The sequence below is a fragment of the Helianthus annuus genome, chromosome 11, assembly GCF_002127325.2.
Source record: "Helianthus annuus cultivar XRQ/B chromosome 11, HanXRQr2.0-SUNRISE, whole genome shotgun sequence".
NCBI classification, from domain to species: domain Eukaryota; kingdom Viridiplantae; phylum Streptophyta; class Magnoliopsida; order Asterales; family Asteraceae; genus Helianthus; species Helianthus annuus.
Genome location: NC_035443.2, coordinates 140,298,141 through 140,312,137, shown reverse-complemented (window position 1 = coordinate 140,312,137; position 13,997 = coordinate 140,298,141). Strand labels below are relative to the sequence as shown.

At 37.7% G+C, this 13,997-nt stretch overlaps 2 protein-coding genes across 2 annotated transcripts in view; one reads left to right on the top strand and one right to left on the bottom strand.

Moving 5' to 3' along the window:
• LOC110888484 overlaps nt 1–4,793 on the top strand; it is a 53,797-nt gene extending 49,004 nt beyond the window's left edge. The window contains exon 3 of the mRNA XM_022136009.1: nt 2,938–4,793. Coding sequence (XP_021991701.1) covers nt 2,938–4,793 — 1,856 coding nt within the window. The remainder of the gene's footprint in view (nt 1–2,937) is intronic.
• A 3,799-nt stretch (nt 4,794–8,592) lies between these two features.
• On the bottom strand, nt 8,593–10,917 carry LOC110890603 (F-box/kelch-repeat protein At1g30090). The gene is made up of 2 exons (XM_022138215.2): nt 10,389–10,917; nt 8,593–10,302 (listed from the first exon to the last, which is right to left on the bottom strand). Exon 2 carries the CDS (start codon nt 9,968–9,970, stop codon nt 8,765–8,767), a length of 1,206 nt encoding a protein of 401 aa, XP_021993907.1. The 5' UTR covers nt 9,971–10,302; nt 10,389–10,917; the 3' UTR covers nt 8,593–8,764.
• Nucleotides 10,918–13,997: the final 3,080 nt, after the last annotated feature.

The following is a 13,997-nucleotide window of genomic DNA, read 5'->3' as shown; positions in this document are numbered from 1 at the left end:
GAGCTCCGGAGGGATAGGGTTGATCTCCATTCTCTCCCTATACTGGGCAATATGCTCTTCAGGATCCGTGGTTCCATCATAAAGCTTCATGTTTGGAGTCTGGAATCTTTTTGGGATTTCAGCATCATAAATAGGACGTACGAACCGGGATATCCTGTGACTATCCTGGGATACTTCAGGAATTGGCTGAACCACCCCAGGTACACTGGATATCATATCCTTTAGCTTCTGAAGCTCCCTGGATAATGCTGATGTCACAGCTGCATCCTGCAAAGATCCAACACTGTTAGTGGCAAAAGTATTATTATTATTATTATTAGGCACGTTACCAGTCGGAGGATTCTGCCCATATCCTGAAGCATATCCTGAGCTCCTCACGGTTGACATCCTAACCGAGGAGGGTATTTCAGGAGTATGATTCTGAGGAAGGCTGGGCACAATATTCCCCCTATTATCCTCAGTATACACAGCTGAACTAAAGTTCAAAGCTCTGGGTTGTAGAGGAGTGACGATATCTTCGGTGGATCTGCTTGAGCCAGCTTTTAAGACTTGTATCTCTCTTAACAGCATTTGGTTTGTTTCCTGTTGTTGCCTCATTTGTTCCTGCACACTTCCAAACAAGGTTAGAATTTCATCATTTGAAGCTAAAATCGGAGCAGATCCCTGAATATTCCGAGTAGGGATAATATCCTGAGGTTGCGAAGAAGATTGCATCCTTGGAGGAGGTGGTGGAAGCACCGGACCAGTAGTAGCAGAAGTCATAGCAGACACGGTGGAAGAGCTCATGCTTGATCTTGAGGCCATTGCAGATAATGTGGCAAAAAGTTTTGAAAACAGAAAACTGATTAATGATTTCACAAAGATTTTAGTAAAGATAGCACCACTTGCCCCACGGTGGGCACCAAATTGTTTTGGTCAAAAATTACCGAAGCAATTAAGTGATCAAATTAGTTAAGTGAGGTAGTGTGCTAAAAAGTATATAGAAAATATGCTTGTTAAGTTGTTTGGGAAAACAGTGTTCAGGATACGGCTCAGGATATTGAGCTGTATCTACGATCAAACAATGAGCAAAAAGTAAAAGGATTGACACGAGATGTACGAGGAAAGCCCTTGATCAATCTAGATCGCCGGCATAAAACCTCGGGAGCTGACAATCGCAGCTGCCTAGTTCTTCTTATTGCTTCAAACTTCAGGATACAGTGCAGGATATTGACCAGATCGCTAAGTGTTACAATGCTTTGTGTGAGAGTACAAGTTGCGAGAGAACAAGTGTGTAAGTGTAGTGAGTGTAGCTGTGATGTCCTATTCGATCTGGTATACCCATCTATTTATAGTAACGAAATGTAAACTAAAACTCCTATAATCATGGGATGCTCGGAATATTCCAATGTGAACGTCAAAGACCGAGTAAAACGGCTTCAACGGCTTCTTGTGAACGACTTGGACCGAGTCTTCAGTAGAAAAGGTCTTCATGAACGTTGCTAGCTTCTAACCCACGTGCCTGCACATAATCCGTTAGTAACCCTGAGGATACCATTCAGGATGTTACCAATATCCTGAATCAGCATCCCGGATGTGAACAGATATCATATAAGTAAGATATAATTCAAGATAATTCTCAGGATATGGGCTCAGGATTTCACCCATAACAATTACAATGTTTCTATGTCAACCAATTACCCACAGTATTTGTCACTTGACTCGTTTCGGTAACTGTGGTCATATCACTGTTGGGTCCGTTCACCCACAAGTGACGTAAATCCCTATATAGGTCCGTTCACCTAAAAAGGGTATCAGGATTTAGGCTCGCTCACCTAAACTGATAAAACAGTAATAATGTGCACAATACCACACATACCGGCTGTAAGTGAAGACTACATTAACTTAATCACTGTAATTATAACTTCGAAAATAGTTTGGAGTATTGTAAAATAGTTGATAAAAAGAGAATGACTCACATTGCAGTTTTAACGAGCAGTGTATAAGCCTACTGATTAGCCTTGTTTAACCTAATTTAAATAACAATGCACACAAACTGGGTTAGTAACTAATACAACAGTTACGACAATTCACGAGATTAAACCCTCACAACGATTGACAAAGTGCAATACTTAAATATCCAGCGGATTCACAACGGATGACAGAGTATATCCCTGATACGGGCAGCACTCAAACATCCAGTCGAAATCACGATGAATAACAAAATATAACTTAATTTGAGCAGCACTCAAACAAATCGTTGGATAGTTTCAATCGATCGGACGTTGTATCGTAATAGCAATCGAGTTATTACCCTGTTTGTTGCAGCCGCGTTCCGTGCAGTGTGTGTTTAGGACTGTTTCTGCTATATCTCAGCGTCTGTTTGGAATTAAACGTTGAATCAGTGTCAGAATTCAAGTCCCAAGGCCCCCTATATATACTCGAAATGTGCACCTCCTGCATGTCGCGGAAGAATACGCGACACCTATCGCGTGTCGCGTGTCGCGGGGCATGCCTACCTAGCCTAGGGTAGGCTTGTCACCTGGGTAGCCTTGCTGAGTCGACGTCGCATGCAATTTCAACTTAGACAACGAATTCGGAAGATAATTATCAGTTAGGGTTTACCCCCCTTGAGTTTTAGGGGCCCTGATCGTGATTCTGATTGTTTTGAAAATTTTAGGGTTTATGCAGAATTACTTGGTTTCTCAATTCGGGTTTCCTTAATAGACAATTAACATAATAAGTATTGATTTTAGTGAGAGTTGTTACAATTATAGACCAATTAGTCTTATTGGTAGTATCTTTAAGATCATATCTAAGATACTGGCTAATAGGATCAAAGGGGTGGTGGGGTCTGTTGTGTCCGAGGTCCAGTCTGGTTTTATTTATAACCGGAACATTCTTGATGGTCCTCTCATTTTAAATGAGATTATTTCTTGGGTTAAAAAATCTAAAAAGCTTTTATTTTAAAAATCGATATCGAAAAAGCATACGATTCGATTAATTGGGTTTTCATTGAAAAAGTTCTTGAGCAAACGGGGTTCCCCGGTAGATGGAGGATGTGGGTAAGAGGCATTTTGACATCTGCGAGGGCATCGGAATTAATAAATGGGTCTCCGACTCTTGAGTTTCAATGTTATCGGGGGGTGCGTCAAGGTGATCCGTTGTCTCCGTTCAGCCTGAAACTAACTCATTTATGCTTTGCCGATGACCTGTTTATTTTTTGTGGGGCGGATATTGGATCTGTGAAGGTTATAAAGGATGCTTTGAATGAATTCAGTTCTGTGTCTGATTTGGTTCCCAATATGAATAAAAGTGATGTAATTTTTGGTAATGTTGATGAGAAGGTTCAGAAGTTGATTCTTGATATTTTACCTTTTAGAGTTGGAGTTTTTCCTATGAAGTATCTAGGGATTCCGCTTTCTTCTAAGAGGTTGTATCAGAAAGATTGTAAAGCGTTAATTGATAGAGTGAAGGGGAGGATTTCTGACTGGAAGGTTAAGTTTTTATCCTTTGCTGGTAGAGTTCAGTTAATAAAATCTGTCTTATCTTCTATCACTATATATTGGTCTTCGTTGTATATCCTTCCTGTTGCTATCAGTGAAGAAATTGAAAGGCTGCTGTGTGGTTTTTTGTGGAGTCAGGGGAGGGGAAATAAGGGGATGGCTAGAGTAAAATGGGAGGAAATTTGTATGGCTAAATGTCAAGGAGGATTGAATATATCTTCTCTGAAAATCCAGAATATTGCTTTGATGTCGAAGCGTATGTGGAATGTTTTGTCTAATAAGGATTCTTTATGGGTGAGGTGGGTTGGAAAATACAAATTATGCGGTAAAAGTTTTTGGGAAGTTAGTGAGACTAGTGTTGATTCTTGGAGTTGGAGGCAAATTTTGCAGCATAGAAGTATGTTTAGAGAAAAACTCTATGATGTGATAGATAATGGGAAGGGTGTGAGGGCATGGCTTGATCTTTGGCATGAAAAGGGTATTCTTCTGAATAGTATTAATAGGCGTGATATAAAGACTGCGGGTTTTACTATGAATACTAGACTTGTTGAAATTTTTTATGGCAAAGAATGGAAGCTTCCTCAGGATTCGTTCTCTAAATATCCTTGGTTAGTTTCTTCTAATATTCATCAGTATAATGCTTTAAGAGAAGATAAGTTTATGTGGAAAATGGAGAACGGGAAGTTGGAAGAGTATGCTGTTAAAAGAGTGTATAAAACTCTTTGTATGAATGGCCCTAAGGTTCTTTGGAGTAGTGCTATTTGGTTTAGTCAAAATATCCCGAAGCATGCATTTATTTTATGGTTGGCTTTTAAATTCCGGTTACTTACTCAAGACAGGTTACTTAAATGGGGTTATGAAGGTGATCTGAGGTGTGCGTTATGCAGAAAATGTCCTGATAGTCATAGGCATTTGTTTTTTGAATGTGAGTATGCATTGGCTGTGTGGAGAAGGTGTAAAGTATTTGGTAGAATGAATGATGCTCCTAATTCATGGCCTGATATCATTAGGTTTGTGGAAGAAAAGGGTTTATTAAATTCTGTATGGGGTATTATTGGGAAATTAGTTCTCGCTGCTTCAGTGTATTTTATTTGGCAAGAGAGGAATTGTAGGCATTTTGGGGAGGGGAAGCGTTCAGTGCAGCAGTTATGTGGTACAGTTTTTGAAACTGTTAGAATGAGGTTGCTGGGTCTATGCTTTAAAGATACTCCTAATGTGAGAATGGTTGCTGACATTTGGGGTTTTGAAGTGAAGACTAAAGGTAATGGTATTAATCTTAATGGGGTTGCAAATGTGGGGGTTGGTTGAGGTGCAGGTTTGGGTTGTTATGGGTGTTTGGGGCAGATTGGGGATGATAGTTATGGGAATGGTTAATTATTGGTTGGTTTGTAGTTGGGAGGGTATGGTTGGTAACATTGGGAGTGTGAAAGGGGGCTGGAGGGGTATTTTGGGTATTTTTTTGGTTGTGGAATATGGTTGTTTTGGTTCGGTTTATTTTGAAAGGGATTGTGGTGTTTGGGTGTGTTGTTTGGGAGTTGTTTAGATGGAATTTTGTGTATGTGGTGAGTTTGGTAAAGGAAGGGTATTTGGGGATTTTTTGGTGCTGGTTTTATATTGACCCAGGTGGTGAGGGGAGGTTTGACGATGTGATGGGTTGGGTTAGTGGTATGAGTGGCGGTTTAGATGATTTGGGTAGTGCTATTTGGGTTAAATTTTGTTTGGCTAGTGCACAAACAGCTAATATGGGTATATGGTTGCTGCTGGGGATTTGTTTGGCTAGTGCACAAACAGCTAATATGGGTATATGGTTGCTGCTGGGGAGGCTGCATGATGGATGGTTGCTGGAATATGAGTTGCTGATTAGAAGATTGCTGGATATTCAGGGAGCTGAAGATTTGAAGTTTCAATATTGTTTTATATTTGTTTTTGCAGGTACATGGATGGAAGATGGTTTGAGTGTTGTGTTATGTTTTTTGATAGATTTGATGTATATGGCTTTTGTCTTTTGGTTATGTATTTTGATGGATTGGTTTTTGTTAGCTGGATAGGTTGGTTGGTGGTGTGTCTCGGCAAGAGCCGGATCATGTTGGTCCATTTTGTTAGGCTCGTTGCATTAGGGATGCGGTGTTCCTTGGGTTTTATGTCTCGGGAGACTAAACCCCTGTAGGTGTAATTATATTTTTTGTTATTAATAAAATTTACCGGAGGTGCCGCCCTCCTTTACCAAAAAAAAATATATATATAAATATGTAATCGGGTGTGTTGGTTTTTTCAGGTGGTTGGCTAGTCACTTACTAACCATTTGAACAAAAGACTTTTGTAATATTTAGTGTGGAATGAAAGTATAATTTGCAGTTCAAAAAAACTCCTTTTAACTTTTTAAAAAGTCCGTCAATAACCTAATAAAGGCATGTTTGGTTTAGCTTTTCAAGATTGACTTATGACTTTTTGGAAAAGTCAGGATGGAGTGACTTTTTGGAAATGTCACTTTTCCCCTCACATACACCCTCAATCCCAAACAGACTTTTTAGAGCTTATAACTTTTCAAAAAGCCAATAAGCCAATAAGTTGTTTCAAAAAGCTTAGCCAAACATGCCCTAAGTGACTAAAATAAGCAATCCTAAACACCCCCATCTATCTCTAAAAAAAAGCATCTACCACCACCTTCACAACCCACCACAACCTGCAACCACCTCTGCCTTCGCCATCTGATCACCTACAACTTCCCCATTACCTTCATCATCACCACGACCACCTCCACATCTCCACAAGTCAAATCCATTATTCCGATCCAACGAAACTAAATTTCCACACCAATTCACAAAAATCTAACCACTCGTCACCCTAAATCCCCCCTCAAAAATCATCCAATCTATTAAAAACCACAAACCTAAACCCTAACACTTCATAAATTCACACTCAATCCTTCATAAATTCACTTCCACAATTCAAATCCACAAACCTAAACCCTAACACTTCAAAAATTTAGACTCAATCCGTCAAAAATCACTTCAACAAATCAAATTCACGATTCCGATTTGACGAATCTAAACTTCAGCGATTCGATCGACGAATTTGAGCATATGAAATTCAACTCGACCTGCAGAATTGAAAGTAATCTCGAAATGAACAAAATACATGTATGTATATAGTAGTTATATAGTAGGTTGGATGAACTGTAACGGTGTGAATGAAGAAGATGAAGTTACGATCTGTTGAGATTCCGGTGAGAGTTATCGGCGAGTGGTTGTGATTCCGGTGAGGGTGTAGAGAGAGAGAGAATATTATTGAGATTCCGGTGAGGGTTGCCCATCTCCTTTATATTTTTTTATTTCTTTTTATTGTTCAAGGGTAATATAGTCATTTCACACATACTTAACTGAAAAATCTAACATAGGTTAGTGATAAGGACCATCCAAGTTTAAAAATTGCAACCACCGGGACCAACTCTGTAATTATTAAAGATTTGGGACCAGATCTGCAAAAATTACAAACCATATGGACCAACCAGGCATTTAACTCGCAATTTTTTAATAAATAGTTTATAAATTGGAATAGTTTATTAAATTGTCAGATTCGAAAACATTTTTTACCGATATATCAAAATATAACCAAAACAAGTTACATGTATACGATAATCTAATGCACTTCGATTTATCCTCAAAATCAACCCCACTTTTTAAGGCAAACTTTATTCAAACAAGTGCCTGGTTAGTTAATGACTGACCCGGAGCAAAACGGAAACGCTTATGAAATTTTCTTTTATTTTTTGAAAACTATAATTATATCTGTAACCATCATAATATATTATACCAGCGGTGTTTATAAGTAGCATTGCTATTTGTGAGATTTTCTGGGTATGGTTGTGGTTGTTGTTTATAAATAGTCGAAATGACTGAGTGAACCCATGAAAGTCGATCGGGTAGACCAGTTTGAAATCTATAAAAGTCATACTAGTAAATAAGACCTATTTTTTTTTTAATAAAACAAGTTACTATGTTGTCAATGTTAGAATGCATACAGGCCATAGTTATTAAAGGCGCTAAGCGCACTTAAAGGCGCATAGGCCTCGCCTGGGGCCTAGGCGCAAAGCGCAAAAAAAACGAGGGCCTGAGAAAAATTAAGCGCATAATGAAAAAAAGTTAAACTATATTATGTATTAAAAAAAGAATGCTATTCTTCAAATAAAACAAACAAAATCTATTATATAAAACTATATGTCATCTATTTAGAACCAAAAGTTCTAAAAATATTAGTGTATTAGTATAGAAAAGTAGTTTTCCTTGGATAAAAGTAGAAATCTGGCTAGAATCTTGTCGGAATTTAGATAATTTGGCCGGAAACTCTCCGGAATCTAGGAATCTCGCCGGAATCTGCGCCTGAACCATCACCTAGAGAGTTAAAGCGCAATTTCCTCGACTTAAAGCGCAACTACCTCGCCTGAAAAATAGGCCTAGGCGCAAGAGGCGATGGCTTTTAACACCTATGATACAGGCCGAACCTATTATATTAGGAAACTTCTGAAATTTGATTTGTTGCAACTGAAATCAGTGTCTTTAAATAAATAAGTCAGAATTATCACCTCTTTGGAGGTGGAAATCGGGTCAGGCTAGCGGATTGACAAGTTCGAGTTGAAGGGTTAAAACTTGAAAACAACGAACGTCGACATGACTACTTGTATTTGTTACTGTCAAATACAACCCTAACTCGAACACGTATAAAATCACGTAATCCAGACACGACTAGTGTAACTTGTTTATCAAAACAGGTTAGCAACTTAAAAATAGTTGTAGGTAATAAACAAATAATAATCAAGTTGCAAAAAGGTTAAACGGGTCGTTAACAGGTTGACGAAATGTAAACAAGTTGGCAGGTTCAACCTACAAATTAAATATTTTTTTAATTAAAATTCTAAAAGGGTTGACAAGCCGATCACCTGTTTACAACCCAACCCAACCCAAATGCGTCACATTATATTAAACAGGTAAGACGGGTCAAGTGGTCAACTAGCTTATGACCCAACCCCGTTTGGATCCAACCCAAAGCTAACTATATTTAACCCGTGTTTGTATCATGTCAGGAATTGCCGCAAAAATACAGGCGAACATTCAAGCTAAACTTCTTCTTTTTTTTATTTAAAATTAACTTAATCCAAGCATCATTAACATATCATATCATTCAAGAGACATCATACAACATTATATAAACAAAAGACACAATATAATCACATAAACACCAACCAAAACATACAAAACCGAAGCAACATTAAAAACATACCATTACGCGAAGAGAACCTGTGTACTCGAAGGTGCCAGATCAGAAAACGCTTGGGGTGCTTCAACTACTTGCCAATGAACCGAAAAGCATGGGTTATTCTCAGTATTCAATCTCAAAATACAACCAACAGCAACATGAAGGTTTCTTCCCACAACATAAATCTTACTGTTATTACAATTTACCGAAAAGGGCTTGCAGATTTGCTCAGGTAACGGAGGCCCGTCAACAGTTCTCCAAGAATCATTATTTGTGTCGTACACCTTAAGTTTAGTCCTCTCGTGCTCGGTTACCACGAATAAGTGACCGTAAATCACTGCACTCGAACCCGTCCATCCTTCTCTAAGCCCATCAGGCATGTTTTCCCAATGATCGGTTTTCGGATCGTAAATTTGACCCCTTGGAACCACATAAAACGGCCAAAACCACCCTTCGGTCACAAGAAGCTTCCCATCAAGAACCGCTGCATCATAAGAGGCCATATTTGTGTGCATATTTGCAATGGAGTGCCAAATCCCTTTTTTCGGGTCCATAACCTCAGCGGAATTAAGCTCATAAAGATCCGTGCTGTTGCCACCCGCTACGTAAATCTTTCCGTTTATGACCCCGCTTGCGAAAAACGACCTTGCTGTGATCATTTTCTTCATCACGGTCCAACAATTCTTTTGAACGTTGAATTTCATGACTAAATTCAAAGGGCAATCAGCGTCGAAAACCACACCTCCACACACAAAAAGCGATCCCTCAAACGGGAACGAAACACACCTAAACCCGTGTGGACAAACCTTATCGATACAAGGCATTTGTGGAATCGCGTGCCATGAGAAATGAGTAAGATCAAGAACGTGCCATTGAATCTTTCCTGTACATTTATGAAAGGCGAATATATATAACCATGGATCTTGAAAACCCATTTCTTTTCTTCGCGTAAAGAACCGTTCTTTGTTTCCAAACAGTTGATACCAACGCTTGCAAACGGTTTTACCAGCCACATGACTCGAGACTGGCAACCGTAAAAGACAACTTAAGGCAATATCGTCAGGAAGACCGGGTATTAGTGGATCCCCTCTAAGACTCAATTCGGTTTCCACAAACGGATCCAGTAAACGCGATTGAACTGCAGCAAACTTAAATTTAGGCGATAACGTCATTTGTGAATCCCCTAACCTCTGTACTGCTGCTTGCTGTGACGAAACCCGAACTCTCTGCATCTTTTTACCACAAAATCTTTAAAAATCCCCAACTCAAATCCAATATTGTAAGACCACTTAAACCACAATTCTATCAAACCGATCGCTTTACGGTTGCTTCACCAATTGCAAGAACACATACAAAACCACTTCATATGATCATCTTCAATCAAATCAAATAGCCCAAACACACCATACAAACAAAATCACTTTTTTCTACAAAATTTTTTCATCTAATCTCCCTAAAAAGATACCACCCCCAATCAAGTTTCAACCTTTTTCACAAGTTTGTATAAAGAATCAGACCCACTTCAACAACCCATCAAATATCACAATTTCATGATCTGGGTACACTTCCAATTCCAACAAAAACCATATTTCAGGTCATAATTTGTAAACAAAACCGATCAAGATATAAAGATCAAGAAATTGGACTTACAGATGTAAAGAAATTGATCAAAGATGCAAAAAGGTTGCAACTTCAGGTTCAAGATTGATCAAATATGCAAAAAGATTGCAACTTCAGGCTAAAGATTGATCAAAGACGCAAAAAGATTGCAACTTTAGGTTAAAGATTGATAAAAGATGCAAAAAGATTGCAACTTTAGGTTAAAGATTGATCAAATATGCAAAAAGATTGCAACTTGAGGTTAAAGATTGATCAAAGATGCAAAAAGATTGCAACTTTAGGTTAAAGATAGATCAATAAGTGTTGTATGTTCGTCTTTGTGTTGATGATGATGTAAAGATAATAAATTTATATCTTGTTTGGTGGGGTGAAACCCTCAAATTCCTGTGGCAAACATGGGTTGATATCCTTGATGATAAGCAATGATAATAGTAATAAGAATAATAATAATAATAATAATTCACACGCGCAACACAAGAACGTGGACAGAAGGGGTATCGGACCCGACCGTACACGCCACTACCGACTGCCTGAATTCAGAAATAAGGAGGTTGGTTGGGTTAAGAATCTTGATTTGAATAATGGTGTGAATGTGTGATTGTTTAATATGATGATGTGTAAGTTATGATTATGAAATGAATTTGTTTTAAATATAGTGATTTGGAGACTTTTGGGTTTGAATTAGCTGCTTATTTTGTCATTTGACTTGAATTGTTTAGGATGTGAGTTTTGAAAGGAATCATTTTCGTGTAATAGTTTAGTAGTAGTGATGATATCTTGAAATTGGAGTGTTTGTTAATTTAGATTAGTTAGAAATTGAGATCATTTGATTTTATTAAGATTAAAATAAGGGTTAAATTCTTGATTGGTCCATATGGTTTGTAAAAATTGCAGAACTGGTCCCAATTATTCAATAATTACATACGTGATCCCGTTGGTTGTAATTTTTGCACTCGTGTGGTCCTTACCGTTATCACATGTTAGATTTCTCCGTTAAGTATGTGTGAAATGACATGATTGCCCCTGAACAACTAAAAAATAAAAAAAGATAGACCCACCCTTCATCTTCTTCCTCCCCCCCCCCCCCCACACACACACACTCCCTCTCTCTCTCTCTCTCTACCACTACCTCCACCATCAACGCACTACCACCTCCATCATCAATCCACCACTACCTTCAACCCACCACCACAAATCTTGCCGGAAAACTTGTATGCCCTCCACAAGCTACCGACCAAAAACGGATTTGCCCTGAAAAACGAAATACACCAGCCGTCGCCCTCCAATTGCTTCCCTCCGCAAGTCGTCGTCCTACGCACCACAACACCACCTAACACCCAACCACCACAACACCGCCCCAGCCGCCACACATAATTAAGGCCAAATCAAAACAGATAAAGAGCAATCCGCACATAATTAGGTAATCAAATTACCGGAATTAGAAAATTGACCTGTAAATTTTTTATAATGTATCTGCGTATTTCGATTACAGATCTTGTGTGGAAGCTGCAGGTGATTAGATGGCGGGGGTGGTAGTGGTGGAGGTGGTTGCAGATTGTGGTGGGTTGTGAAGGTGGAGGAGGTGGTGGTGGTAGAGTTATTTTAGAGAGAGAAGGAAGAAGATGAGTGGTGGCCATCTTATATATATATATATATATATATAGGTAGAGGATCCTGTACAAAGTGGGACTTTTGTAAGAAGTGTGAGAAATAATTTGGGAGTGACAAGTGTCCTTTATCCTAATTAATTCAAAAGGGTATATTAGTAATTTGACTTTCTTATCATTTAATTGATTTCAAAGATAACTGCAAAAAAAAAAAAAAAAAAAAAAAAAAAAACTTGCGATGAGTTTTTATAGGGATGAATCGAATTTTGAATTAGGAGAAATTTTAGGAAACATTATACATCTGATTCTTTTATCTTCTTCATCATCTTTTAGTCGCCACATCTTTTAATCATATATTGTTCATGACGTGGTGTTTTAAACATCTGGATACATTGTTCATGGCGTGGTGTTTTAAACATCTGGAGACATTGACTATGATTCAAGTCATGGTGTTTTATCAGGAGACATTGTTCATGGCGTGGTGTTTTAAACATCTGGAGACATTGACTATGATTCAAGTCATGATGTTTTATCTGACTTGAATTCCAGATAAAACACCATGACTTGAATCGTCTGTTTGTTTGATGATTTACAATGTTTTTTGGATTCCAGATAAAATACCATACTTGAATCATAGTCATGGTGTTTTAAAATCTAGAGACATCTTAATTTTCTGGTTTATAGTGTTTTATCTCCAATTAATAGTGTTATATTCTGTACAGACATCTTGATTTTCTGGTTCATAGTGTTTTATCCCCAATCAATAGTGTTATATTCTGTACAGACATCTTGATTTTTCTGGTTCATAGTGTTATATCTTCATATAGTGTTTTATCAAGGGTTCATAGTGTTATATCTTCATATAGTGAAGGATACGGTTACCATTTTTTATTGGGGAAAGTTGCTTATTTTTAAGAGAATAATGGGGGTTTTGGTTGTGTAGGAGACGGTTACCATATTTGAAACATTTGAAAAGACACTATTGCCCTTCAATTTTACATAAGGCCCTTCTAATTAAAACACAATTTACATTTTATACCCTATTGATCTCAACCATTAGATCAAATATCCAATGGTTTAAAACACTTCTTACCCTTCTCACATTCTAAACACTTTTTACCATATCTCTACCCTATATATATATATATATATATAGGAAGGTTAACATACAAAAAGCCTTATCATACTTCACGTACGCGACAAGCAGAACCATCAGATCAGGGCCATAATCACGCATGGATCAGTTAATCACGCATGGGAGCAGTTATTTGGTGATAATCACGCATGAGAGGTGATAATCATGCACGTTATAATGTACAAAAAAAATAATCACGCACGTTATGTTTTGGGTCGCGTAGGTTAATGTAGGTTAAGCAGTTTTGTACATTATACTTTCTCTCTCTCTCTCTCTATATATATATATATATATATATATATATATATATATATATATATATATATATTTGTTTTTTAATTGTTTAGGGGCAATCATGTCATTTTACACACACTTAACTGAGATATCTAACATGGGTTAGCGATAAGGACCACATAAATGCAAACATTACAACCACCGGGATCACGTATGTAATTATTGAAGCATCGGGACCAAATCTGCAATTTTTGCAAACCACAAAGACCAAACAAACATTTAACTCTTAAAATAAGATCAAGGTTATATTAGGCTAGGTATAGTAGGGAATCACCGACCCCGTCATACCTAATCACCACCTCCATTTCGTTAATGTATTACACTGTCATTAACATGGTCACCAAAACTTCAATGCCCCCTTCTTCATTAAAGGGGGAAGCTGACGTGAGAGATAAGAGAGATGGGGCCATTTGCAAACCATCAATCATACATTTTCATATTTTTTCCTTTATTTTTTTTATTGTTTTTTTAGTTAAAACCACTACAACTATGTGGAATGATAGTTTAGTTAAAGGCTCATTGTCTACATGGCAATGACGTGTAGTTTAAGGCTAATTTCTTTATTTTTCTCTTATAGTGTTTTTTTTTAGCAAAGCTACTTGT